Raw genomic sequence first — 25,436 nt, 5'->3', positions numbered from 1 at the left:
TTCTGGAGGGGTGGGGAGGTGTTAGAAAAAATCCCTTCCATGGGAGAGGTATGGATATTTTCTGGAACTACACAATAGCAAATTAGAGCAATAGTGAATTAGAGCAATAGCAAATTAGAGTAATGGCAGATTAGAGCAATTATTATTAATAGCAAATTATAGTAAGAGCAAATTTTATTTTTGAATATTTGCCATTAATGGATAGGGAGTGATTATAAATTGCCAACACTGTAGTTACTTGATTCCATACCTTGTTATATTGTGTTTCTGTAGATTTGCTCTTGCACAAGCCACTGTTGAACAAGGAAAATTCCTTCTTGCTGGTAAAGAACTCGAAAAAGATGAGAAACTCATAGAGAAACAAAAAGCCGAGTGGTCAGCTGTTCGTTTACGAAAGGAAAACATTAGTGCAGCAGCTGCTGAGAGGAGGAGGAGACTGAGAGAGAAGTAATTCCCAAAATCAAAATTTTAATTCTCATTTATTGATTCCTATTAATTTCTTTGAATTTAACTTTGAGAATTTGATGCTAGGTCACCATAATATGTACTAAGTTTTTCCACCTGTTTGTTGGATGATCTGTTCATGTGGCAATGAGAAATTAGACGGGAACCACAAGGATTTTTAATTGTACTTCAGAATGACTTCTCAAAGTCACTAACAATTCATCAAGATTAAACAAAGGAAATCTTGGCTGTGATGATGTTTGGATATCTAATCTTAATTAGTATCACCGAACTAGTGGACTAATGCAAATCCTGCATTTTAATTGGCTACGCTACTAGAGGACTATTAGTAGTAGTCCTCGAGCAGCGAACTTGGCGCAATCGAGCGTGACGCTTTCTTTCGTTTTATTCCCAAATAAATATTTCTTCAACTTGCATTTGCTAACTTTATTATTGCCTTTTCTGTCCGACTAGTTGGGTGATACTAAAACAATTAGACCCTTCGCCCTCAAGGGTCACGGGTCAATAGCCCATTCAGCTTCGCCTCATGGGCTGTTGACCCATAGCCCTTGCGGGCTACGGGTCTAATTGTTAATTAGCACAGATTTTTACTATTTTATTTCTCCATTTTCTCCTGAGCCTTACACGTAGTGTTGATCAAGAAGATAAATCAAACATTCAAGACGGTGTTTGACCACATTTCCAAACATCTCAAATTAGTCAAAAATACAGTACCTCACTGCACATCATATTTTCAACTTTCTTCGCGGTGTTTGGAAATGTGGTCAAACACAGTCTTCCTTGTTTGATATATTACTTCTTCTGTTTGCATTTTGATAGTTATTGTACAATGAAGAACTAGAACAGCTTACAACAACAAATTGTTTTGAACCTTTTACAGAGAGCATAAATCTGCCTTAAGAGAGAGAGAAAGAAAACACAGACAAGCTATTGCTGCAGCAAAACGCAACAGAGAACAGGCATCGAAGTTCCTTAAAGAGACTATGTCCAGGTACATGTATACCATTACTGTTAAATTATGGCACTTGTAATGTTTACCAGTGAGGTATCACATGCTTAGGGAAAGCAAAAAAAAAAAAACAAGCATAGTTCTGTTTGGCTACTGTTAAGTTTAAATTACTTTAAAAATTAGTGACAGTCATAGATATTAATAATTATTACTCGGTGGAGTCTCACATTGCCATCCTGAAAATGTTTAGTTTGCCAAGCAGTATTTATTTTATGATGCTGTAGTCTATGTTCACTATGTTGTCCTGTGCAAAAGGGCCACTTCCGAGAGCTGTTTACACCGTATCAAAACAAGTTTGAATAAAACCATTCAGATGAAAAAGTCTTTCACCTGCAAATACAAAATGTAAATGTTCTTCCAAATCAAACTCATTTTTATGAGAAAAGTTTTCAAGGACTCGTTTTGAAACAGAGAGGTTATGTGGAAATGACCTGTTGCAACCAATGATTGTGCCTTTCTTTACAGAGTTCGTCAGAAAGAAGCAGAAGAAGAAGAGCGTTCTCGTGAATACATGGAGGACAGAATGCAGGCCATACTGAGCCTCAAAGGCAACATTGAGACTAACAAGGTGCAATAGCTGGCTTGATAATTAAATAAAATAATTACAGTTTCATTTGTAACTTGTGGGGTACATGAATGTTGACTTGATAATGAACATCTTTTGCAAATTCCATTTAAACCCCTGTCAAAGGAGATAAGAGATACCATTCCACTTGAGGTGATATGCAATGTCATTGTGAGCCTTTGATCCATTTGAAAGGATAAACCTTTTGATGAAGGTATCTTCACATCATTTGTGGCTTGCAAGGAGTAGATTTGATGTATTGTTTTTTATTGTAAACTTTTAAAGTTGGAATTAATCATTAAAAAGCCACACTGTAAGTTCAATGTGTTGGCAACATTTTGTTCCAGGAAAATCTTCGGGCCCTACAGGCCCGGGATTCTAAATTGAGGCTTGAAAAAGAAGAGGAGGAACTGAAGGAGAGGCAGGAGATCTTAGCACAGGGGTTGAACCCTGATGAAGAGCTGACACGTAGAAAGAGGATCAGGCAGTTTGAGAAGGATAAGGAGTAAGTACAGCATTAGAGGGACTGTAAGTTAATTATACGTGGCACTCAAATAAATAAATTCCATATTGCTGTGCATCAGTGGGGGTGCGGTGGCCTTGTGGTTAGTGCGCTCGTCTCCAGATCGAGTGGTCCAGGTTTGGGCCCTGGTTGGGAAGATTGCGTTGTGTTCTTGTGCAAGACACTTTACTCTCACAGTGCCTCTCTCTTCCCATGTGTATAAATGGGTACTGGCAAACTTAATGCTGGGGGTAACCCTCCAATGGACTAGCATTCCATCGAGGGGGGCAGTAGAAATACTCCTTGTCACTTCATGCGACAAAAACCGAGATACACTGTAAGGTCCGGCCTGGTTGGCCACTTGGCCCATATGCTGACTTTACCCTTTTTTACCCTTGCTGTGCATCTGTGTAATAATTGATCACAGATGACATAAAAATGTGGTAATAACAACAAAGTGGCACACGAGGTGATGGTGAAGTGTATCACTGATGTTCTTACCACATTTTGACTTCTTACGTGATCAATTACTGAATAGATGCATGGCAACATGGAATCCATTTGTTTGCATAATAAAGAAACAAAAAAATTCAATGATATCATCTATGCGACCTCCTCCAATTGATCATAGGTATGAACCAATCAAAATGTGAGAATAATTTGACATTTTGTATAAGATAATTTTTATCCCATACCATTCTTTATTCCTAACTAGTTGTATTGTTTTTTCCTTTTTTTCATCACAATGTCTTACTTGTCTAAAAGTTATCTTTGACAGTCAGTTAAACTGCAGAATCAATTTGATAACTATATTCGGAGTATAGAAACCCGATAAAAATTCATCTCCCATTTGGGGATGTATTTTTTTCCTTGAATGTGAAAATATTTAAATGCATTGTTTTGATGTCTTCTCTGCAGAGCATACGAAAGGAGACAGAGAGAGCGGCAGGTAAGTAAAATGCGTTTTTATGTCAAGTTCACAGCTTTTAATTGCAAGCTACGATTATTGATTTTCTTTCTTGTCTGGACACAAACAAAGTTCTGTTCATAATTTTTGAAGGTTGAAATTGTTGACAACATACTGAAGGAAGAAAAACAGATGAAAAAACGTTATCAGCAACAGCCTCAACTGTGGCCCGAAAAGCAAAGAGAGAGGGTTAAGGTAATGTGTCAAGTCTTTAGTATAGGGTCAGTTAGTTTGTCAGAGAACCCAGTACTGACTTTGTGACAGTGGAACACTGTTAATACTGTGACCAATGGGCTGTGGAAATTTGGGTGTATTAACAGGGTAGGGTCAAATTTCATGATGGCCTAAATTGAGTGTAGTAATTTAAAACAACAGATATATCACAATAAACCATTTCCGAGTTGCCTTTTGCCTCTGTTCCAAAATAAGTCATCGTGCAAAACTCTTGTGAAAATGAGTTTGACTTGAATGAAAATGAACTTACAGATGAGATGCGTCTTAATAACAATGGTTTCGCACAAAGACTCATTTTGACACGGGGGCAAAGGGAAACTAGGAAATGGCCTATTGCACTTCTAAACAACTGTTCTTTAACAAGCATCTGGAATGCAGATATAACTTTACCAAAATTGAAATTTCAATCAGTACATACATGACTGGTTTGAGTGGCTGTATCAACGGGGCGAAATTGTAAATGGTTAAACAGGTTGGGATTTCAGAGTGTAGCTGTTAGCCAATTAAGAGGGTGACTGCATTAAATAGGGTTTTCTTATGAGAAAATGTATGGGCATCTCGCTGGAACAAAAACAAGTGGCCGTAATAATGAGGTAGCCATTATTTCAACTTGATTGCAGAGAATAAGCAGAAGACGTCCGAAACCCAAGTTTTTCAAGTCTACAAGTGGATCATCCTCTGTAGAATACAGCGCTGATGTAGAGGACACTGGGGTAACTTCACATTTGATGTGTAGTTCTGTGATTGTTAAAGATGAGTATCAGTCCGTACTGCGCGCTCTCAAGAGTTTGTTCATGTTTTTTTGTTTTGTTGCATGTAAAACATCGCAAAATGTGAACATTTCGCAACTGCTTAATACATGAAGTAAATTCAAAGTTTCATTTCAACTACCATTATGGATGCGAAGCTTTAGGCTTCATTCTTTCTCATATCACTTGATGAAACAACTTCGCAGCTGTAAAACTCAATGAAGCTGCTGGAAAAAGAATTTGAAAGGCCTCAAAGATAAGGTATGTGGTTCGTAACGGATGACATCGATTCGCATTCCATTGAGTGAGACTTATAATGTTTATAAACATTAGGGTGCTGAGACTGCGCAGTATCGACTGGAAATCATCTTTAAGCATATCCTTTAATTCTGGAGAGTAATATTTGATGATGGAATTTTCTTGTCAATGTCAATTGTGTTGCTCTCAGGGTCAACACACACCAGGTAAACTTGGTGCGGTGTCTTCAGAAGATGATGAGGATGATTTCTCTCCTTATGGCGAGACAAGTCGAGATGAAGCCAAGGAAGGGTAAGTTCAATTCTCTTATATATCATTATTAGACAGCTGAGAGGGTCACTTACTGCCTCTCAGACCAGGTTATGTCTGTCATTGGTTCTTGAAACAACAGATACTGTAGCAAGTTGCAACAATGCCACTAGACCTAAAATACGATGGAGGCCTTGTTTGGTAATGTAAATAGGGGTTCCAGAGCAGTAGAAGTGACTGAGAAGGCTTACTGACAGAGAGGGCTAACTGCTATGGGTCAGTCGGAAAGTTACTGAGCCAGTTATTAGACCAAATCAGCTCTTTTTCAATCTTAAAGTCACGACAATTCTCTAACTAATCAAGCTTGCTTGGGAGCTTACTGGAATAGCTATAGTCCTTAGTTTTTTGCCGTGTGAATTTCATTGTTCTCAATTTGAACTTTCAGGAACAAGGACAGATATTCTGCCAGTACAGAGCTTGCACTTGCTTAATTATCTCAATGATATAGTATTACAGAGACACCTGTAGTGACCATCTGATGGTTGTCTACTTGTGTGACTGTGGAAAATTAGTCAAGAGTAATTAACAATAATTCAGGGAATCTTAACAGGTCACTGCAGTAGTGCTCCATCATCAGCATGAATTTTTTTTCTGCTCAATTCTCAGTTGTCTTTTGCACAGGGGGTGAAACCAAGGGACATATTTTCTCAGCCTCCAGAATCAAATGCAGCAGTAATTGTAAAAATTGCCAATCCCAGTGAGTTGCTAACCTTTTTTGTGTGTGTGTTTGTTTAGTGACTCAGATGCTGAAGGAGAAGACTTGGCTCAACCAGAATTTAGAGGTTTGTGGGAAGAAGGTGTCCACAAGGTTAGTTTATGACAGATAGAGCTTGTAGCAATAAAACTACGTATCTGTAACAAGTTCATTTAATTGCAAGTAACAAGATGATTCACTGACTCTTGATTAAAACTAATCAACAATTAGATTATGAGCTTGAGATTTCTCTCGCGTGCAACTATCACGCATAGAAATCGAGAGCGAATAATCTAATTGTTTCGTATAAATCTATTAGCCGTTCAAAATTTTATCTAAATCATCTTTAGAGACAATTCCAAAACACAAAGAAGCGGCCGCCAGTTTGTTAACAAGCGCACACTGCTGCGCTACTCAATATCTACAACAGAATAGATAGTGATAGCGTAGCCAATCAGAGAACGGCATTCGAGATAGAACACTGACTTAGTTGTTTCATACTTGTATGTTTTATCATAGTTAGTAGTAACTATGGTTTTATTATCTGTTTCAACTCAGTGAGATGCAAAAATAACAATTTGCCTAACACGAGTGTAAACAGAACATGGTTTCAGGAGGCAGAACGTTGAACAATATATCTTTCATTAGACGTGCTAGTACGAATAGGAAATCTTACCACTGTGTTAACTTTGACTCACCAGTTTTACGACATTCACAAAGCTTGGCAAGACTCATAAAAGAATACTACGAGCCTTTCAAGATGTGAGCTCATAATTTCTTTGGTGTTTTTTATTTTATTTTATCAGGCATCTGAGAAAAAGGAACACAAGTTTAAATTTGCGACTCACATGCCTAGCAAAATGGAGCAGGTATTTTTTCTGACATGTTTAACACTATGTTTCCGTGCTAATTTCTGTAACAGGGCTGTAAGTTTCTGTTGGTATTTTCACTACAGCATCATTAATGCCACGACAATTCTTTGAATTCGTGACTATTTCATTTTCCGCGCCTCGGGAGTGTAAATTCAATCACGGAGATTCCCTGGGGGGGTACTTTGGGAATTTCTGGGTGGGGATGAGCCGCTGGGACCCTGGAACGCTCAGCCTATACCAGAGCTAGTTAAGCTGAATTTTGCTACCCTATACTAGAGTAAACTCCCCAAAAACTCCCTCCACACTGTTGAGGCTGATTTGCGTAAATTTAAACTTGCCGATTTGATTTTTTTATATTTTTGAGTGCGGGCAATTCCTGGTTTCCTTAGTCTAGATAAAATCTTCAACCAACCAGTCAGTTTTGTGAAAAATGATACCCTACTCTAGACCCAAACGCTTTGTTTTATATACCCTATCCTAGAGTAAACTGCTTGAAAACCATACCCATCACAGCGGCACATACCTATATAGCCCATATATGGCAGTACCCCCCCCCCCCGGGGGGGGAGATTCAAGTTTGCTGAGGGTTCACTGCTTCACTAAATGACTAAGCAATGTAGCTGTTATTGTCTTTAGCCTGCTAACAGACAAGCCTGTTATGCCTACATGAAGAATGTTGTGGCTGGCGCAATCACTGTTTCATTTATAAATATCTTAGAGTGCCACTGAAACTTAATTTTCGTATCCTGTTTTATTCGTGCAATTTATAGTTTCAAATTTCTTTATAATCATGTTAAAGTTGATTTTTGTAAGAGAGGATTTAGGCTCAGTTATCGAACGTTTTGTTTTAGGAAATGATGGAGAGAGCTCTCATGAAGCAAAGAGCTGGAATTGTTCAAAAACAGGTCGCAGCTGGAAGAGAATTTAAGGTAAGTACACATACCTGTAGCTACGGCTGTTCTTCAATTTCAGTGTCGCATTTTAGTGTTTTCATATTTGTTGAATACATATTTACTTTATCCCTCTTTTTTTTGCTTCATTTCAGGGTTGTGCATTTTACAGCAAACCTGAAGTCATCGTGTTCAAGGTGTGTATTACACAGTGCCAGACTAGATTTCACTCGTAACTTCAGTATTATCTACTTTTATAAAATACGTGAGATACAACGCGCGAGCTCATTGGTCGATAGGTGTGCTCAGATGACAGTGCGTTAACACGGTTGTGACGTTTTAGATGCGCGCGTATTTTTGAGAAATATTTCATAATTGTCTCGAATAGCGAAGCGCGCGAGTGACGTCATAACTCAGACAAACTCAGACAAACAAACCGGAATGGTGGAAGATTTGAAGCTTTTTCAAGCGCATAAGCAAGTGTTCCTAAAATGATTTTTAAAACGAAAATTTAGCGTTCAATTTCCTCCTATTTCTCTCAGAACACGCTTAATATGTTGTCTGACTCTTGCAGGGTTCCATTAATTTGCATTCCATTTTTATTCTTCGCGCACTTCGTTATTCTCCGAATCCCCCTTGTGTTTAGATGAGGCTATGTAAACATGGAAAAAGTGCTATTTTAATTAATATAATGACTGCTTTATGTTTTTCAGGACTTTGATGTTGGGAAATCTTACAAGAAGAAAATCCTCTTAACAAATATCTCGTACACTCAGAACTTTTGTAAATATGTTGGAATGTCGCACATTCTGAAAGACTTCATAGAAGTGTTGTAAGTAAAATCTCCGGTACACAGTATACTCATTAACTGTTATTTAACTCTAGTTAATTATACAGCCGCCTCAATATATTCTCTTTGTTTTTGACAGTTTTGATCCGCCTGGTGTCATGTCTGCTGGTTTGACCTGTGATTTTGTAGTGACATTTAAGCCCATGGTGAGTTAAGAACGTCTTATGGCAGACCTTCGTGTCTATTCTTAGATAACCTATGCACCAAATGTTGAGTTGACACAGGAAAAAATACCAGACGTTGCGTATGGAGGCGGCGTGGCTTAGTGGTTAGGGCGCTGGATTTGTAATCCAGAGGTCACGAGTTCAAATCCTCTTTCCAGCTACTAGATAGGATTATGTTTACTGGTCCCAAATTCAACCCCTCCACGGTTTGTAAATATCCTATCCACCAATTGCAATTTTTAACACAGTTTCTGTGCAATTTACAATATATCTCAATGTCCCAATCAGTGCAGCAGTGCTAAACTCTTCAATAAATTGATTTGTTTTATTATTTTTCCTTGCAGCTGAACGAAGATTTGGTCGGTCACATAGATTTCCTTGCCCAAACAGGACCATTTTCAGTTCCAATTAGATGTGTGACAAAGAAATGCCAGGTAACTGAAATGTAGAGAATTTTGAAATAATTATAAGTCAATTCGACATGTAATAAACATTATTTACTGTAATTTTTCTCAAACAATAAATTTTAGCACTGACCAACTGGTCATAGAGTCAACTAACATTTCACTATAACCGCTTAAAACCATTGTTAAAGGGGCATGGATATGCAAAATTGGAGAAGATTAAAACGTATTGCATTCGGGTGGACTTGAAAAACATCGGCCCAACGTAAGTGAACAAAATTGCCTCAAACACTGTTACCTAGCCCCTTTAATTTTCAAGAGTGATTGAAAGCAAATTTCTCCTTACAATGACAACACAATACCAAGGAGATTGGTTTTGAGAAAAAAGAAAATCATCAATTAGGATATATTGTCTTGATTTACTACCCAATTCCACGAACCAACAGCGAAAGAAATGTATAACAATTTGTAAGGAGAATTTGTTAGAGTGTCGAGTTTGATTCTGACAGGGTTGACGGTCTCCTTGTTTACCTTAGATCTCTGTTGATGTGACTGAAGTCGAGTTTGGCAGTCAAGTTCTGGGAGAAACAAGGAAAAGAATTATCAATGTGACAAATAATGGAGCATTAGGAACACAGTTCATATTCAGAAAAATAACAGGTATTCTGTTATCTAGGATGTATTTGTTCATGATGGGTTGAAACTGCCATGCTTGTTTATGATGCGTGGCTGGATGTCAAAATTACGTCTAGTGGAACACGATATGGGGTTAACGGGAGCTGTTTTCGGAGCTGATAGACACAGTTATTAAGTTTGACTGTAGGCATGTCCTCCTTTTCTAACAAGCCGTTTCAATTCCACAGGTTTGGCAAGATCACTCTCATCTTCAGAGCTTAGCTCAATTGGCGGAATGGTAAATATGTTATCATTTGTTAAAAGTTTCAGTTTGTAAATTCGTTAGGTTGCGGGGGCGTGGTACCTGATGGTCATTAGGTTACAAGCACTTTGTCAGAGGTTTGGTTTCGAGTTAGTTAGTCACGATGTTGTGTTATATTCCTCAACTGTCTTCCGTAGACCGTGACTGATGAAAATGTCGCTCAGCAAGATTCCAACCAAAATGGTCAACAACAAAATCCTGAGGGGATGGTAGAGGACGTGAAAGAACCTCAGGGGGCTGGGGTAACAGCAGCGCCTGGAGATCCAGATCAGCAAGGTAATATTCTGACCATAGCTCTGATCTTAGTTCCTAGAACAGAAATTGTTTCCAGCTTTAGCGATCAAGCTTTTCTCAGTTTTCCTTTTGTTTCTCTGTTACGCTAAACGCTGCGTAAAGCCCGTTTTCTAAACACCTTTTGTTTGATTGTTTAATATAATTTTGTTTGTTTGTCTCACGTGTTACAGAAGGGGAAGATGTAAACAAGGCCTCAGCGGTCCGATCTGGCAGTGCAATTAAGTTCGAAGAGGGCTTGGGTACTACTGAGGAAGACGCTTCTGCTGCGGTAGAGGAGCCTGGGGAACAGCCAGATGGTTGGTATCCAACTAAAGTAGCCTTCAATGTTCTTAAATGTAGAATTAGTCTCATGTACTGACACTTAAAAGCAAACTTGTCAAGTCGTGTATTTTGTCCGGGTGAACTAGCAAGTAGGCGGAGGTCAGTTGTAAAATGCAATTCCAATGTTCCCTGCCGGATTAGTTCTCCGCGCCCAGTACAAAAGTAAACAAACACCATCAACATTATTCGCGCAAAAACAGTAAAAAAGGCTTACTACGATTTGCGAGAAAACTTTTAGCCTGGTCGCAACGAACGAAAATGGTTCAGGCTTTGGCAAAAACGGTTCATAAGCAAAGAACGTAATTTAGTGTGGGTAAACGAATGCTTGAGGCGTGCCAGGGAATGATGCATGCTACTGGTTTTGAAACAAAAAAACTCGGCGTCCGTACAAGACTCGACGTCTATACAAAACTGACCAGTTGTACGAAGGGAAATGTCATATAGTGTAGGCAAGATGATGTCTGTGGCATGTCGGAAAATGAGCATGTCATTAATGGTAAAACAATAGCGAAACAACATGAAGGAATCAAACGACCTCTTTTCCTTGGCCGGGTTGTTCGAAAGCTGGTTAACGCTAACCCAAGATTAAAAGTAAACCGAAGTATTTTTTTTTTTTTTTTTGCATAAATATGTTTTTCACTGCTTATTTTTGTGTACTTTGAGATTATTCAAACTCAAAGAGAACGCCAAACAATATACAGAAAACCTCGCCGAAAAGTTACAAAACTCAAATCAAAATTCTCGCTAATCCTGGGTTAGCTTCAGCTTTTAGCTTTGAACAACCGGCCTTGGAATCTAAGAAACCAGTCAGAGAATAGTTGCACTAATACCCCCGCTGCTTCTTCCCTCTTGAAATCTCACTTCTTTATTGATATTGCATGTAACTGACAGACATGTAACTTGAAGAATGGGCTTAAAATCAGAATGATGGTATAATAGAGAGACTGATTCTTTATTTGTATTTTCAGCCGATCTTCCTTCAGCTGCGGTGCCCCAGACAGCTATCTCGTCAGTTCCAACCGAGGTCTCCATCCTAGAAGGTCTTAGAGTGGGAAAGGCAAGTACCCATTATTTAGTATAACCTTCAAGAGATTGAACAAGACTTCATAACAAGAGACGGTCGACTGGCCATCAGTGACATGAGATTAAGGCAGCGTCTACACTGCCCCGTAGACATTTGAAAGCGCAGCTTTATTTCTACGGTTAGGCCTACCGTCCACGCTAATCCGTCATGAAAACGGCTGCTTTTCGTGTTCGTATGGACGGAAAACATTTCGAAAACGATGGCGCCACGATAATCTTGTGGGGGCAGCGTGGCCGAGTGGTCAGCGCGTTGGACACGCAATCCAGTGGTCCCTGTTTCGAGTTCCACTCTGACCACCACCTAGATTTGTTTCTCGGTAGCCCCGAGTTCAAATCCTCGGTTACGCTTGTAAATAGCCAACTGGTTTGCCTCCGGCCAGTTGGGATTCTTAACAATGTTATGTTCAGTTTGAATTATTTGTTTCAGTTGTTTGCTCGGCCCAATTAGCACTTGTTCTATAACACTGCCGAGGGTAAATAAAGGTTATATTTTTATATACGTATATACTTTTTGATTTCAAATTCCTCCGGCGTAGTGTGGACGTGGCTTAAGTGTATCATGATATTTCTTTTGGCTGTTGTTTATCTTTCTTTGCCTTTTTCTTTTTATCGACAGCTTGCCTCTGGAGATATCGCACCGTTTTCTTTGGTCCAGTTAGAGGTGATATTTAATCCTGTGAAGCCAGGAAACGCTCTGGCTGAGTTTGAGATCTCTTTCTCCGACCCTCTCTCGCCCCCTGTAAGTAAAATGTGTCTGTGTTTTTCTCTGACCTCCTCCCCGTTGGTCGTAAAGTGTCGACATCCCAGAGCTTGAACGAAAATAGCGTGGTCTTGTTAAAGTATGTGCAAGATGATTGCGTGTATTCTTTTGGACAAAATTTCGACGTTCGTTATACCCAAGTGGATTTACAGTAAATTTATGGCCCGGGTTCGAAATGTAGATAACACTATCCACCGGATAAATCACTCTCCAGCGTATAGCGTGGTTTATTTTGTTAACACTTATCCACTGGATAGCTATTTATTCGGTGGATTGCGTTGTCCAGCCTTCAAACAACTGGGGCTTGTTGGAAAGAAATAATGTGTTTGTTGTAATCGGGAATTCGTTTGATACATACGTCGCGGAGACTGCCGGCTTCTTTTGAGAGTAGGTGCGAGTATGGATGATCATGGCTGGCTCCATAAGGTTTTTTCTTATATCGGGGCTAGTTGAGGTCTTATGTGGCGCTTAAAGATACGAGGAAGCTGGTTGAAGTTGAAAGTCTATCGAGTACATCATTTGTTGCTTTTTTTCTTTCCATTTATGGACAGATAATGATCAGAGCCCGCGGAACTGGAATTGATGTACCTGTGTGGGTGGAGAGAGAGGTATTGTGTTCAGCATACGTTATAATGGCAATAGATTTTTGATTCCCAGCAGTGTGGCCTAGTGGTTAAAGGCGCTGGATTTGTGATTTGGAAGTCTTGAGTTCAAATCCCCCTCCCTGCCACTGGATGGATTTGTGTTTGGTGGTCCCACATTCAACGCCTCTACGCTTTGTAAATAGCCAACTGGTCAGCCTCCCGCCCGTTGGGATTTTTAACAAGTTTCTGTTCAATTTACAACATTTGTTTGCTTGTGTCAGAGTCCCCAGTTAGTACAGAAGTGCTAAACACTTCGACACTTACATAAAGTTATTTATTTTATGTTTGTTTTTCTAGTATTTTGTTCTTTACAAAGAAGCCTAGGTTTTCTTTGACACTATTTTGTTTGTTCATTAGGTAGTGGATCTGAAGATGTGTATGTACGACCGCCTGTATCAGGATGCAATACTTGTCAACAACAGGTAGGTGCCGATAATGTTTAAGCATTGCTTAGTTTGATTGGAGAAGGGAGAAGCAATGCTCTGATGGTCTTTAGGTCTATGGATCGACCGATCTGGGTTGGAACCCTGGCTAGGGTTATTGTGTTGTGTTCTTGGGCAAGACACTTTACTTTCACAGTGACTTTTCCCACCCGGGTGTATAAATGGGTACCCGCGAATTGTGGAAGCAACCTGGCAAAATACCGAGTGGCAATCTGTGTTGGACTGTTATCCCATTAAAGGTGCACTTTCACGGTATTTTGAGTTATTTTGGCCACGTAAAGAATCATCTTTAAATTGAAGGCAACCTGAAAATATTACTTTACTATAAAACACTATAGGAATAAGAGATAATATTAAACCATAAAGGAACAAGGATGGAGAAGATTAACACGGATTGCAAACGACGAACTTGAAAAACTAAAGGCCAAACTTTTCAAGATACGCAAACCGTGACGTTCAGTAGTCGCTTTATGGAAACAAAGCCTGTCCTCTTGAGCATGCCGTAAAGGCTTTATTTACTTAGACTTCTTTAACTTTTGCTTGTTTAAACTGGCTCTCTTTGGATTAATGTTTATTTGTGTCGACTTTCAGAGCCACATCAGCTCTTAGACTAAAGTTTGAAGTTTGTAAGGAGCTCAGGAGTCACCTGGAACTATTACCCAAGACAGCTTACATACAGGCTGAGTCCCAGTTCTCCGCGCAGCTCAAGTTCCTTCCCAGGTAATAAGGGTCCTTTTTCAGCTTCTAGACCAACCGCCATTTCGGTCTTAAGTGCCAGGAAAACCTATGTCCCTTCATCTTTGCAAGCACCTTCTGCATTTCATTTCTGTAGCTGGTTTTCGTCAACGCGGCTCTTAAAGCTTCTCGGTTTTCACTGACATTATCTTTTATCGCATTTCAGGCAAACCTTGCCGGATGATTGTCCAACTTACTTCGACAGAGAGACAAGGTTACTTGAGGCTCCCATGGTTATAAGAGTCGCAGATCAGGTGTGTTTATCCTCCCTCCCTAACGAATTGATCACAGAGCTTGACCAGCTTTATGCGAAGCTCTTGCTATACTTGACGCAGGGGGTTTCATTGCTGCCCGGACACCGGGCAAACTGACCAGCTGTGAGGATGATTTAGCCCGCCTAGTTTGACCATCTACAGGAAAGTTTTTCTAATAAAGAAGTTTAGTTCAAACAGTTTTGCTCGCCTGCGAAAAGCAGTCGCCCTCGAAAATGTTAATGAAACCCCTTTTGACATCCAGAGAACACAGTTACAAATGTTCTTTTAATGTTTTTTTTTACCACTGTGTACTTTATTGTGATTTCATGACTGTAATTGGTGTTTCTTGTTCATTTCATCTCCAGACACGCCCAGTTCCCTTCACAGTGAGGGGGATAGTGACATCATCAGATATAGAATTCAACGTACAAGACATTGATTTTGGTTTTTGTACGGTATTGGAGTCGGTGAGACGAACCGTGACTATTACAAACAAGTCTGTATTACCACAGCCGTTTGGCTTCTGTGGAGTGCCTGATGTGAGTGAATTGTTGAGATAAGAGTGTTTCAGAAAGCTCGATGCGCTGCACAAAGCCTTTCGGCGTTAGTAAGCGCTCGTCTACCCGGTTTGGAATCGTAGCCGCGTGGGTTGTCGTTATTCCCACTCCCTCCCCCTCCCCCGTCGGCCACGAGATCCACCAGACTGGGTACCAGCCACCCGCCCTTGCATCTTTGACACTGCAATGGCGCCCCCCCCCCCCCCCCCTCAACACCACCCACCAACTCTTCCTTCCTCCCCAACGAGCACACGTCTCGTACAAACTCGAACGCACTACTTTCCAACCCTTCCCCTTAGCCAAAACTAACCCATAAAGGGGCTCTTCTGAACTTTTAAGTGACTGTAACTCCTTCGAAATTTTTCGGTTTATGCCTTAGTATTATTGCTAGTATATCCTTTATTGTATGTTTGTTCTCTTGCCCTGACCTGCGCATCTTTGCATGTTTTAATTCCAGACAGTTGATGTTCAACCGAATGACGGGTTTGGTACACTGCTGCCGCTAGAAAGCTTTGATGTGGACATCATGTTTAATGCTAAAAAAGCCAAGGTAGGCGACAGATCAAATAGTCACTGAATCAAGTGATAGTAGTTTATCTCTACACCTTGACATAAGACCCGTAAATATTTTCATTCATTCATTCGTTCGTTTGTCTCAGTTGTTTTGCGTGTGGAATAAGACCTCTATTTGCAGTTTCTTCCGAGCAGTTCTATCGACAAACTATTTTATCGTTTTTGTGGCCCACAGTATGTCTCAGTCCTCCCTTTTTAACTTCAGTAGTTTATTATTGTCTCTTGCTTGTTACTGCAATAAACTAATTTTTAGGGGTACTTCGATTTTACGGTTACTTTTTATATCGCAAGAAATGTCCTTGGATATTGCTTTCTTGCTACAGGAATACGAGTTTGATCTAACCTGTAAGACTGGTATTGGACGCGAGTTTAAGCTGCACTGCCGAGCTGTTGGTGTTCTTCTGCCCCTGGAACTCTCTCACTCTGTCATTAAAATGAAGGCGACCGCTGTCTCTGACACATGTGCGGCTCACATTGAGGTCATCAACTCGCACACCAGCGCAAATGAATTTACCCACCCTGTCCCCAGGATTGGATCAGGGCCCATTGTTGAGGTGGGCCCCACGTCGTTCGAGTTTGTGGTCCCTGCTGGAGCACCGCTGACTGTGTCCCCAGCTGTGGGATGTGTCAATCCAGGGAAGGTGAGCTTTTGATCAGCGTGTAATTTTTGTTCTTGTTGTATGTCGACTAGGCTCTCCATTCTCCCTTCCCCGCAGTTCTTTCATTTGCGAAAGTTCAAGAAGCGCAAATCCTTGCATACGGCGACAAAACAGAGCTGTCCTACCGAAACGACACAATAATAGTCTTTTTCTTCGCAGCCGACAGAAAAAAAGACAATGCTTAAGTTGCTTTGGCCTCTTCTAATACTTAACTGGAGATTTCCGAGTTTGACTTGACGAGAAACAATATTTTCGTGAATGTTCAGTGCCGTCTCCAGTGACAAAAGTTGCCCGAATTTAATACCTTTCCTGTTATCATACATTGACGTCCAGACAGTTCAGTTTTCCCCTGAAATTCAAATTTCAGGCGCACCAGCCGTATCCAAGGATGTGAGTAACTTTGTTCTTTGTTTCAGCGTTGCTTGGTTCACGTGACGTTTAGTCCCCGGATGGATCCAAATATGGTGCGACAGGAGGGCGTACGTATGATGGAAAGAGAAGCTGAGGCTGAGAGAAAGAGACAAGAGCAGGCCTCGCCCCAGGAAAAGCTTCAGGAACAACCTTCCGGACAGGTAAGTGTGCGCCAGTAGTTTCCATTTTCACCGTTATAATTTATATGCAACGTTAGCGGAGAGAACCGTTACGTTCAACCGTTGTCGGTGAAGAAACGTTTTATGTGACTATCGTCGCGTGATGTGCGTCACGACCCCGGAGGGGGGAGTACTTTGGGAATTTCTGGTTGGGGATGAGCCGTTGGGACCCTGGAACCCTTAGCCTATACCAGAGCTAGTTCAGCTGAATTTTGCTACCCTATACTAGAGTAAACTCCCCAAATCCCCCCATCTATCAACACTGTTGAGGCTGATTTGCGTAAATTTAAACTTGCCGATTTGATTTTTTTATATTTTTGAGTGGCAATTCCTGGTTTCCTTAATCTAGATAAAATCTTCACCCAACCAGTCAGTTTTGTAAAAAAATGATACCCCATTCTAGGCCCAAACCCTCTGATTTATATACCCTATCCTAGAGTAAACTGCTTGAAAACCATACCCTTCACAGCGGCACATACCTATATAGCCCATATATGGCAGTACCACCCCCCCCCGGTTCACGACCGCCTTCAGTGAAGAAGAACATTGCGTGACGACGTTCTTAAGTGAGCAGAAGCCTTTTGACACAAACCAAATAACTGCTGCTAAGAGAATAGAATTGAAATTCTTTATTAGGGTGACAGGCTACAGTTTCCAGCACTTTTTAAGACTTAGATTTTGATGGGTCATTATTATTTGATGCTACAATCATGGTATGTATCAAACAACTGCCCAATCGTTGATGAACACGTTATAATTCTCGTGACATTATTGGTTACCATAGCACAGTATGACCGGCTAAAACACCCTTAATTCTAGTTTCAAGTGCTAACAATTCAAAAAATGTTGCCAGCCACCTTAGAGGAGCCAGGTGATGGATGAGCCATCTTGAAGTAGCCTTGAAGCCATGTTTTAAGGAGCTACGTCACCGTTTGCACATCTTGAAAAGTTTAGCCTAAGCTTTTTCAAGTTCGTCGTTTGTAATCCGTGTTAATCTTCTCCGTCCTTAACCATCCTTGTTCCTTTATTTAGCTGTTATTAACCGAGCTGGAGGTCTGTACGGGAGAATCTTGACCGAGGTCGTGAGTACAGACCGAGGTCAAGATTCTCCTATACAGACCGACTTAACTCGGTTAATAAGATGTTTATTTTATGGCAAAGAAGAAAACTTTTTGGCACTTCCATAAATGATTGAGAAGAAAATAAAAGAAAATGGTGAACATTTTTGTATTTTAGTTTGCTACTTTTTTAACGCAAAATGAAACCGGTCTAGATGTCGGTCTAGATGGGAAAATCTAGACCGCGGTCAATATCGATTTCAGCCAATGAAATTCGTGAATTGGTTACTTCCCAGTCCTTGTGAGACACAGCCATATAATAAGATTTATTATTATCTCTTTGATGTTTTTCCATCTCAGTAGACTACTTTTTTCAGGTTTCCTTCAATTTAAAAGTAATTCTGTACCCGGCCAAAATCACTCAAAATACCGTGATGAGCTCCTTTAAGTAGCATTGGATTCTTCTTTCAGCTGAAGACTGCATGCGTGTCTTTTTTATATATAGAAAAAGAAAGGCGGGAAAGCTGCTCCCGCGGGAAAAAGCGCCAAGACATCACCAAAACGAGGCGGTACACCGAGCGCGCCAAACCTCACCGCTAGTACCAAGTCCCCCGCAAGAACTTTCAGTATCGATGATGTTGTTGACGGGTAAGACCTAGATACTTTTCACAAAGATGCTGGCTGTTTTCTGGCTGTTATTCAATGAAGTTTCATATACAATGTTTTAAATTACTAGCTTTCAATTTCTAACAGGCATTTCCTTGATGAACCACTGAATTCCTACAACTAACATTAAAAAGTGCGTGGCGATCAGTGAAGAAAATTAATATTCTATTCCAATCTTGAGACTAACGGGGTAGAGACTTGTTAAGAAACCAAAATATGGTTTGAACAGCTCAGAAATTCCTTTGTTCTTTCCTTTTAGTTGCAATGAATACGAGTCAGCTCACCTAGCTCTACTCAGGACTTATCAGAACGCGTTTTCGCGGTACGTGATTCCTTGCTTTGTCGCGCCGGGAAGATGCACTGAACCAGAGTCCTTGTCATGCAGGTGAGACAAATGCTGCTGGATGACGGCTTTAATCCATGCCTTTCCCTTGAAAATCCCGTTGGCGTCTTGACCCGCTCTATATGAACATCTTGTAAGCTTTGTTCAATCTGTGGGAGGCTATGTAAACTGGTAAATGGTTAGCTTCTTGGTAGTCTAGGTGCGAGTCCTAATTGCGAGCACTGTTGATTTTTTGAACAAGAAACGTTAGGCCTGGTTTTCACTAGCGACGCTAGCGCAAACACAATAATTCTCATTTCACTGTGAAAACGGTCTTGACGCAGGCATAAGCACAAGCGCAAGCGCAAGCACAAGGATCAAAATTTTTCCTTTTTCTTGTGCTTGCGCTTATGCTTGCGTTTGCGCTGCAACACGTGAAAAGGAAATACCGCTCAAGCATAACACAAGCGCAAGGATATTTACCACACGTGGATATGTTTCGCCAATGAAAACACTGGGTCCAGATTACCTCACGCCTAAAAAGTTTTCCAAAATGGCCGAAAGCTCTGATGAGTTTGTTTGCGTCGAATTTCGTTTTCACTTGGGTCATCCCTATTGCTTGCGTTTGTGCTTGCGCTTGTGCTTGCGTTTGTGCTTGCGTCGCTAGTGAAAACCAGGCTTTACTCTCGAAGTGCCCTTTCCCAACTCAGTAGTATAACTGGATTGGAACTCTCTCTCCTCCCTACAGGTTGGAAACGTTCGTTAGAAAAAGCGGCTGTGTGAGGTGAGTGCAGGCGCAAAGTCGAATGGATCGATCGGGTTTCACCCTTCACGTAACCTTGCGCCTGCACTCATATCGCTCAGCGGATTCTCCCCATGCGGAATAAAACTCCCTTTGAGCCTCCGCAGAGGAGATAGGGGCAGGGACGAATTGTTAGGGAAGCTTGACAAATTGCTGCGGAATAACCTTCGCTGGACTAGCATCTCAAACGGGTTGGGGGTGGGGGGGGGGGGGGTGGGTATATTGAGAGGGTTTGGATGAGGTCACCTGATAGCTAAAAATTGGTCAAAATCTTAATTACCAGCTGAGAATTGACAGCTGAGATCTGAAGCCTGTAAAAGTTACTGATAGCTGAGAAAAGGACTAAAATTTTAACTGATAGGTGAATAAACCACCGAAAATGCATCTAGACCCGCTAATAACTTTTTAATCGCTGCATGCTATAGAGCGGTTTTCGTTTCAGTGTCGAAAAGTGATTGGTTTTGCTTTACCACGCTACACGGTTGGCTTAAAAAACTCGCGCCACTTTTTCATCCAATCAGTTCTAAGCAAAGGAAACCCAGTTGTGATTGGCTCACACTCGTTTTCCCGCGCTTTGCGTCAGCTACATGCATTTGCATCGAGTTTTGATTGGTTCACTGTATCGTCTGTGTCCTTTGTGATTGGCTAGAGTGATTACTTTGGTTTTGGTTTTACGACACTCAATTGACAACCGCTCTAGAAACCGACAGGTTCCCCTGGCTTCTTCGAATCTTAGGAATGGAACTTACTTTTATCTTACCTAGCTTTGTTGAATTCTTCTTTCTGCTCTCGTAGTGTACACAACACTCTATACCTAGAGGTGCATTGCCCGGCTGTGCGACCCCATATAGTCGTGGTCTCTGATTGTGGAAGGTCCGTTGTGGACTTTGCAAATGTGTCACTAGGTAAGGACGAGACATAAATTTATCTCTAAGTGATTCCATATGTAATAGGTTAGTCTTGGAAGAAAATGTCCCTTTTCATTGAGGGCGATATTAGTTTATGTTAACTTTTGCTAGTAAATGTGAAGCGGAGGAAAATGATAATCAAGCCAAGGAAAAACTGAGCCTGCAACTGTGTTTAAGTCAAAAACGAACGAAATTACGCTCATAAATGACGCTTTGAATCGTAGAACAGTATCTGACATTGCGCGGGACATCAGGATGTTGATGTTGATGATAAACAATGTTCCCTACCGGAAAAAAATGTTGAGACTGGACCCGAAACAGTCCAAACTGATGACGTAACTTACAGACAACAACCTCTGATTGGTCGTAACTCTGGTTTAAAACTCTGCAAGAAACCTTGTAGAACCACGTTTCGGCTCAAGTCTCGTGCGAGTAAGGAACTGAGTGCGTTAAGACAAGCGTCTCTTTACTAGGCTAATTGTGTATCTGTTTTCTTCTCACAAGGTCAATGCGAAGTTAAAAGTTTCACCATCCAAAATATCTCCGATGAGCCATTGCGGGTAAGTGCAGGTCTTTTTTGACTTCTGGGGTGATTTGTCGATTAATGAATCAATTAGTTCTGTCTGCTCGTCTGTCGTGTCGATTGATAGGCCTGTTGGGCTGTCAGGCTGTCAGTCGGTCCGTCGGTCGGTCGGTCCGTCAGTCCGTCACTCAGTCAGTCTGTCGTCAATCAGTCAGCCAGTCAGTCAGTTGGTCGGTCGATCGATCGATCAGTCAGTCAGTCGGTCGGTCGGTCGGTCAGTCAGGCAGGCAGGTAGACAGGCAGGCAGGCGGACAGACAGACAGTCGTAATCCTTACCCTTAGCTTGTTAGAGTTTCTGAACAAGTATCTTCGTTTTGTCTTGTAGTTAAGCTCCTCGTTACTAGATCCTCACGGTCCGTTCCAGATGCTAAACGCGTTGAGGATCCTGGAACCCCAAGCGACTCATAATGTAATTGTATCGTTTGGCCCTAATGCCCCGAAAGAGGTGAGTGGATTGCGTGACGTTGGAAGGCGTGACCTTTTCAAATATTGCACGAGTGACTGATTTGGAAGTACGAATAGAAAGACTAGCTTGTGGATGAGTCAAGTATATATACCTCTATGTTTATGGAGCTGTTTCTGTAACATTGTTTTCTAGTTTCATGAAGTCCTCGAGGTGCGGTGCCCCCGAAACACACTATATATCAGACTTAAGGGCAGGGGGGTCCAACCTGTGATCTCTCTGTCTGTTGAGGATGGGCTATTGGATTTAGGAGACGCTTTAGTCGGCGACACGATTTCATCCAACTTCAAGGTGCGTAAAGGAAGTTTCTGTACTGAGCACTCTTTCAGAACTTGGCTTCTTTTTAGCGCGTCAGGTTTTTTGGGGGATTTATTCTGACCTTAAACTCAACTAAAATTAATGAAAAATTTGGACCCAATTATCTGTCATACTGGCGAATCTTTTGGTGCCCCTCATTACAAAAGGCTTTTCGAAATCCTCCGAGTATGCTTACTTTCTTTCAATTTTGGAATTTCGTTTTTAACAATTGCAGTAGAACTCAAGAGATCATTTTCAGGTTCAAATTCAGTTCTTCGGTTAGTAAAATGAGACCAGATGTAACTGGCCGTTCGGACCGAACTGATGAAGCACTACTGTAACTAGATAATGAGAGAATACGCGAGGTCATAAAGCTGTATTATTTTCTCTGGTATAAGTACGATGGACAGACCCCGTCCACACTACGCGGGGGGGATTTGAAAACGGATGTTTCACGCTGAAAACGCATAAAATGTTTTCCGTCCACACTACGCCGGAGAATTTAAAAACGTAACAATCACCGGTCATTTTGGATTTGTGTCTGAGGAAAACTCGGCCAGGGAAATCACGTGATTATCGTGACGTCATCGTTTTCGAAAAAGCTCTGTTTTCAAAATCTTTTCCTCTCGCACGAAAACGAAAATCCGGCGTTTTCAAATTCATCCGGTTTGAAGAGTGTTTTCAAAACGCTCCGTTTTCATGATGGATTAGTGTGGACGATAGGCCTAACCGTAGAAATAAAGCTGTGTTTTCAAATTTCTTCGGCGTGGTGTGGACGTTGCACGAGTCCACAGTTCCAATCGCCGCGAATTGACGAGAGTTGCTCGAGCAATCTTTTGATTGATCAATAAGAAGCTCCGTGCGTTGGTCTGCGAGTGTTAAATCTTTTTTAATGGGTTTTCTTTTCCAGATCTCCAACACGTCAGAGCTGTCAATCACCTATTCACTGAAGCTTGACAGCTTATCGCCATTACGTCACAGCCGCGCACAAGTGTTACCCAGGTTCCTCCCGCCGTTTAACGAATTACCAGAAACTCAGCAGCATGCGTTAGGTGAGACTATTATGGACTACATGTCACTTCTGGTCTTTATGCAACATCTCTTGCCTTGAAAATGAATCTTTTTCTCTCTCTCAGGTCCGTCCAACTACAATGGTATGGCTGTATTTGACTGTGTTCCGGCCCAAGGGATCATTGGCCCAGGTAGACTTAAAAAACAGGAAATTTCCTTCAAACTACGTAATAAGTCCTTTCCGTTTCAATGGCTGTTAAGGTCATTCCTCACATTTGCATTGCGCATCCTTACTGCGCATAATTTATGGCGTCATTAGCGCGCGCTTGTGCACGCGCATATTGAAAACATGATGGATTTGCCTTGATATTGAGCTCTGTCAGTTGAAAAATGGCTCTAGCTCACCAACGAGCATGGGCACCCCAATTTTTTTTCCAGTCTTTGTAATCAACTAATCATAAGCTTTGCGTGAGAAAAGACTCATCTAATTTCTATTGCTGAAAATTGAATAAATATGAAAAATAGCAGATACACTGTGGTCTTTTCTATTTTGCAGTCGGTAACCACGTCAAGAAATTTGGTTCAAATTTTTAATCAAGGATTTAGCTTTCTGTCTGAATCAAACTGAAACGTTTATTTGTGTCCGACACAATGTATTGACTGTAGTTTAATGCGTGTTCTTATGAGTCTGGGCTCACAAAGATTTTACAATTACTGGGAATGCGTTTTTATAATAAGCATTAAATAATGCCAAAATGCGGCATTTTCAATGCCTCACTGCTCCTTAATGAGCATGGGCACCCCCCTTTTTTATTTCAAAATTGAAGTTATCATATGACAAATATTCAGTGGACAAAGTTTGAACAAAAATCTATGGTCACTTTTATTTCAGAGGAATTACCTTAAGTGTATACATTTACTGACGCTTTTATTTATTTATTTGTTTTTGTGTGTAACTGATTACAGGCGAGTCTAACGAAATCACAATATCGTTTAACCCGGATCACGCTAGTGAGCTTTACGCTGACGAAGTTTCTGTTGAAATTAATAACGGGGTAAGTAATTCAACTCTTGATCGTGCACCTGGACCTTAACTGCACTGCCAATTAAAGGCGAACGGCAAATAAAAGCTTGCGCCATTTCATTAATTTCTGTGTTTTTAGTCCGCTTCAATTTTCACCAATCTTTGCCATCCGTTTTCTCGTTTCGTTTGTAATTCCAATTTTGTCGGGTTTTTTTGCGTTAGTGTACTGTTATTTTTCAGAGTTCTTTCGATTCAGTTTGTTATCTGTTTTTTATTCACAAAGAATAACTTACTTATGGTTACGAAGCCTACGTTGTTTCACGCCAGCGGAGAGAAACGACTGGGCATGCCCAACTCAATCACGACGCGACTTGTGTAAAACTCGCTGTTCGCACCAAAAGTTTTTTGCCAAGGAGAAGACTTAAGAATTTGATTTGTAATTATTGTGGTTCTGTTAAAGTACCTGATCCCTTTTTCGTGCTGAATTTTAGGAACAACCCTACTCTGTCAAGCTACTGGGCCGCGCCTGGTCAAATATCGTGTACTTGAGGGGCTGGGACGAGCTGATGCCCAGTGCTGAATCACTAAGAGCAGAAGTGGAGGAGGAAGAAGAAGAAGGTCTGCTTTCTAGTTATAACTAACTACACACAAATATCATGTTCTTGCTCATCTATAGCCTATGTTAAGCCTCATAATCTTGTCTACGTTTTATTGCAACGTAAGTCACAATTATTGGTATGCGAACTAAACAGATGAAATATCGAGCAAACTGTTAGCAGTTTAAGCTTGAGTGAATCTCACCCACCGCTGCAATGGACTAGAAACGAGTTTGAAGCGAGTTCGACATGTGCAACGGGTGTATCTGATAACGTCGCTCGGCAAAATTCGTTTGTTTTCGAAAAGATGATCGACAGCAGTTTGAACGACAAACGCTAACCAAACCCTTTCGCACGCAATGTCGTACTGCGCTGTAAAGGTTACAAACTAACTTGCAAAAATCTCTAATGCACGTATTTGGTTTCAGCCAAGGACTTAAAAAGTCCGTGTGGACCACGATTTTAGCTAATTCAACAACATAACTCGGAGATCACGGTCAGCGTGCATGGAAAGCAGGATTGCTTGATCTGGAGTCTTGCTCGCTAGCCATTAGATCACGTCGCCTCTCGCGTAGATTTAACAGAGGTTGAGTAGAAAGCGTTTTCCTTGATAAAGAAATGTTTTCTTGTAGATGGAAAAGCAATCCAGAAGACTGTCCTATTGACAATGAAGAGTGTTTCAACTCCAGATGGATTTGAGGCCGCAGAAAGAGCCGTAGAGATTGGCTGCATCAAGTCCAGTATACAAACTAAAAAGGTATGAAAGACTTCCACCTTTGATGTGCAGGGGAAACTGGACTTTTGTCACTGATTCAGAGATTAGTTATCAAAAGCAATCTTTGTTTCGTTTGTTTTGATCTATATTTGCTAAGCTCTGTGTTTGGTTAAAAAGAAAAGCTGTCTGCAGCTTGGTTCAGCCGGTCT

At 41.0% G+C, this 25,436-nt stretch overlaps 1 protein-coding gene across 1 annotated transcript in view; it reads left to right on the top strand.

Moving 5' to 3' along the window:
* The window catches only part of LOC145481827 (cilia- and flagella-associated protein 74-like), a 32,254-nt gene that overhangs the window by 4,190 nt on the left and 2,628 nt on the right, over positions 1 to 25,436 (top strand). The window contains exons 7-46 of the mRNA XM_081460371.1: positions 274 to 447; positions 1,346 to 1,456; positions 1,940 to 2,042; positions 2,387 to 2,544; positions 3,460 to 3,490; positions 3,602 to 3,703; positions 4,363 to 4,455; positions 4,940 to 5,040; positions 5,794 to 5,866; positions 6,559 to 6,621; positions 7,476 to 7,553; positions 7,670 to 7,711; positions 8,228 to 8,346; positions 8,444 to 8,510; positions 8,873 to 8,962; positions 9,469 to 9,592; positions 9,796 to 9,845; positions 10,007 to 10,145; positions 10,334 to 10,459; positions 11,453 to 11,541; positions 12,184 to 12,306; positions 12,879 to 12,935; positions 13,329 to 13,393; positions 14,006 to 14,134; positions 14,316 to 14,403; positions 14,769 to 14,942; positions 15,418 to 15,510; positions 15,857 to 16,174; positions 16,609 to 16,764; positions 18,346 to 18,488; positions 18,766 to 18,891; positions 20,426 to 20,535; positions 21,043 to 21,098; positions 21,447 to 21,566; positions 21,720 to 21,875; positions 22,792 to 22,933; positions 23,018 to 23,083; positions 23,859 to 23,947; positions 24,408 to 24,534; positions 25,145 to 25,269. Of these exons, the coding sequence (XP_081316497.1) occupies positions 274 to 447; positions 1,346 to 1,456; positions 1,940 to 2,042; positions 2,387 to 2,544; positions 3,460 to 3,490; positions 3,602 to 3,703; positions 4,363 to 4,455; positions 4,940 to 5,040; positions 5,794 to 5,866; positions 6,559 to 6,621; positions 7,476 to 7,553; positions 7,670 to 7,711; positions 8,228 to 8,346; positions 8,444 to 8,510; positions 8,873 to 8,962; positions 9,469 to 9,592; positions 9,796 to 9,845; positions 10,007 to 10,145; positions 10,334 to 10,459; positions 11,453 to 11,541; positions 12,184 to 12,306; positions 12,879 to 12,935; positions 13,329 to 13,393; positions 14,006 to 14,134; positions 14,316 to 14,403; positions 14,769 to 14,942; positions 15,418 to 15,510; positions 15,857 to 16,174; positions 16,609 to 16,764; positions 18,346 to 18,488; positions 18,766 to 18,891; positions 20,426 to 20,535; positions 21,043 to 21,098; positions 21,447 to 21,566; positions 21,720 to 21,875; positions 22,792 to 22,933; positions 23,018 to 23,083; positions 23,859 to 23,947; positions 24,408 to 24,534; positions 25,145 to 25,269 (4,396 nt within the window). The remainder of the gene's footprint in view (positions 1 to 273; positions 448 to 1,345; positions 1,457 to 1,939; positions 2,043 to 2,386; positions 2,545 to 3,459; positions 3,491 to 3,601; positions 3,704 to 4,362; positions 4,456 to 4,939; positions 5,041 to 5,793; positions 5,867 to 6,558; positions 6,622 to 7,475; positions 7,554 to 7,669; positions 7,712 to 8,227; positions 8,347 to 8,443; positions 8,511 to 8,872; positions 8,963 to 9,468; positions 9,593 to 9,795; positions 9,846 to 10,006; positions 10,146 to 10,333; positions 10,460 to 11,452; positions 11,542 to 12,183; positions 12,307 to 12,878; positions 12,936 to 13,328; positions 13,394 to 14,005; positions 14,135 to 14,315; positions 14,404 to 14,768; positions 14,943 to 15,417; positions 15,511 to 15,856; positions 16,175 to 16,608; positions 16,765 to 18,345; positions 18,489 to 18,765; positions 18,892 to 20,425; positions 20,536 to 21,042; positions 21,099 to 21,446; positions 21,567 to 21,719; positions 21,876 to 22,791; positions 22,934 to 23,017; positions 23,084 to 23,858; positions 23,948 to 24,407; positions 24,535 to 25,144; positions 25,270 to 25,436) is intronic.

This window comes from Orbicella franksi, chromosome 3 (genome assembly GCF_964199315.1).
Source record: "Orbicella franksi chromosome 3, jaOrbFran1.1, whole genome shotgun sequence".
Classification (NCBI taxonomy): domain Eukaryota; kingdom Metazoa; phylum Cnidaria; class Anthozoa; order Scleractinia; family Merulinidae; genus Orbicella; species Orbicella franksi.
The sequence above is the reverse complement of the archived record's forward strand: the minus strand, read 5'-3'. Positions and strand labels throughout refer to the sequence as shown.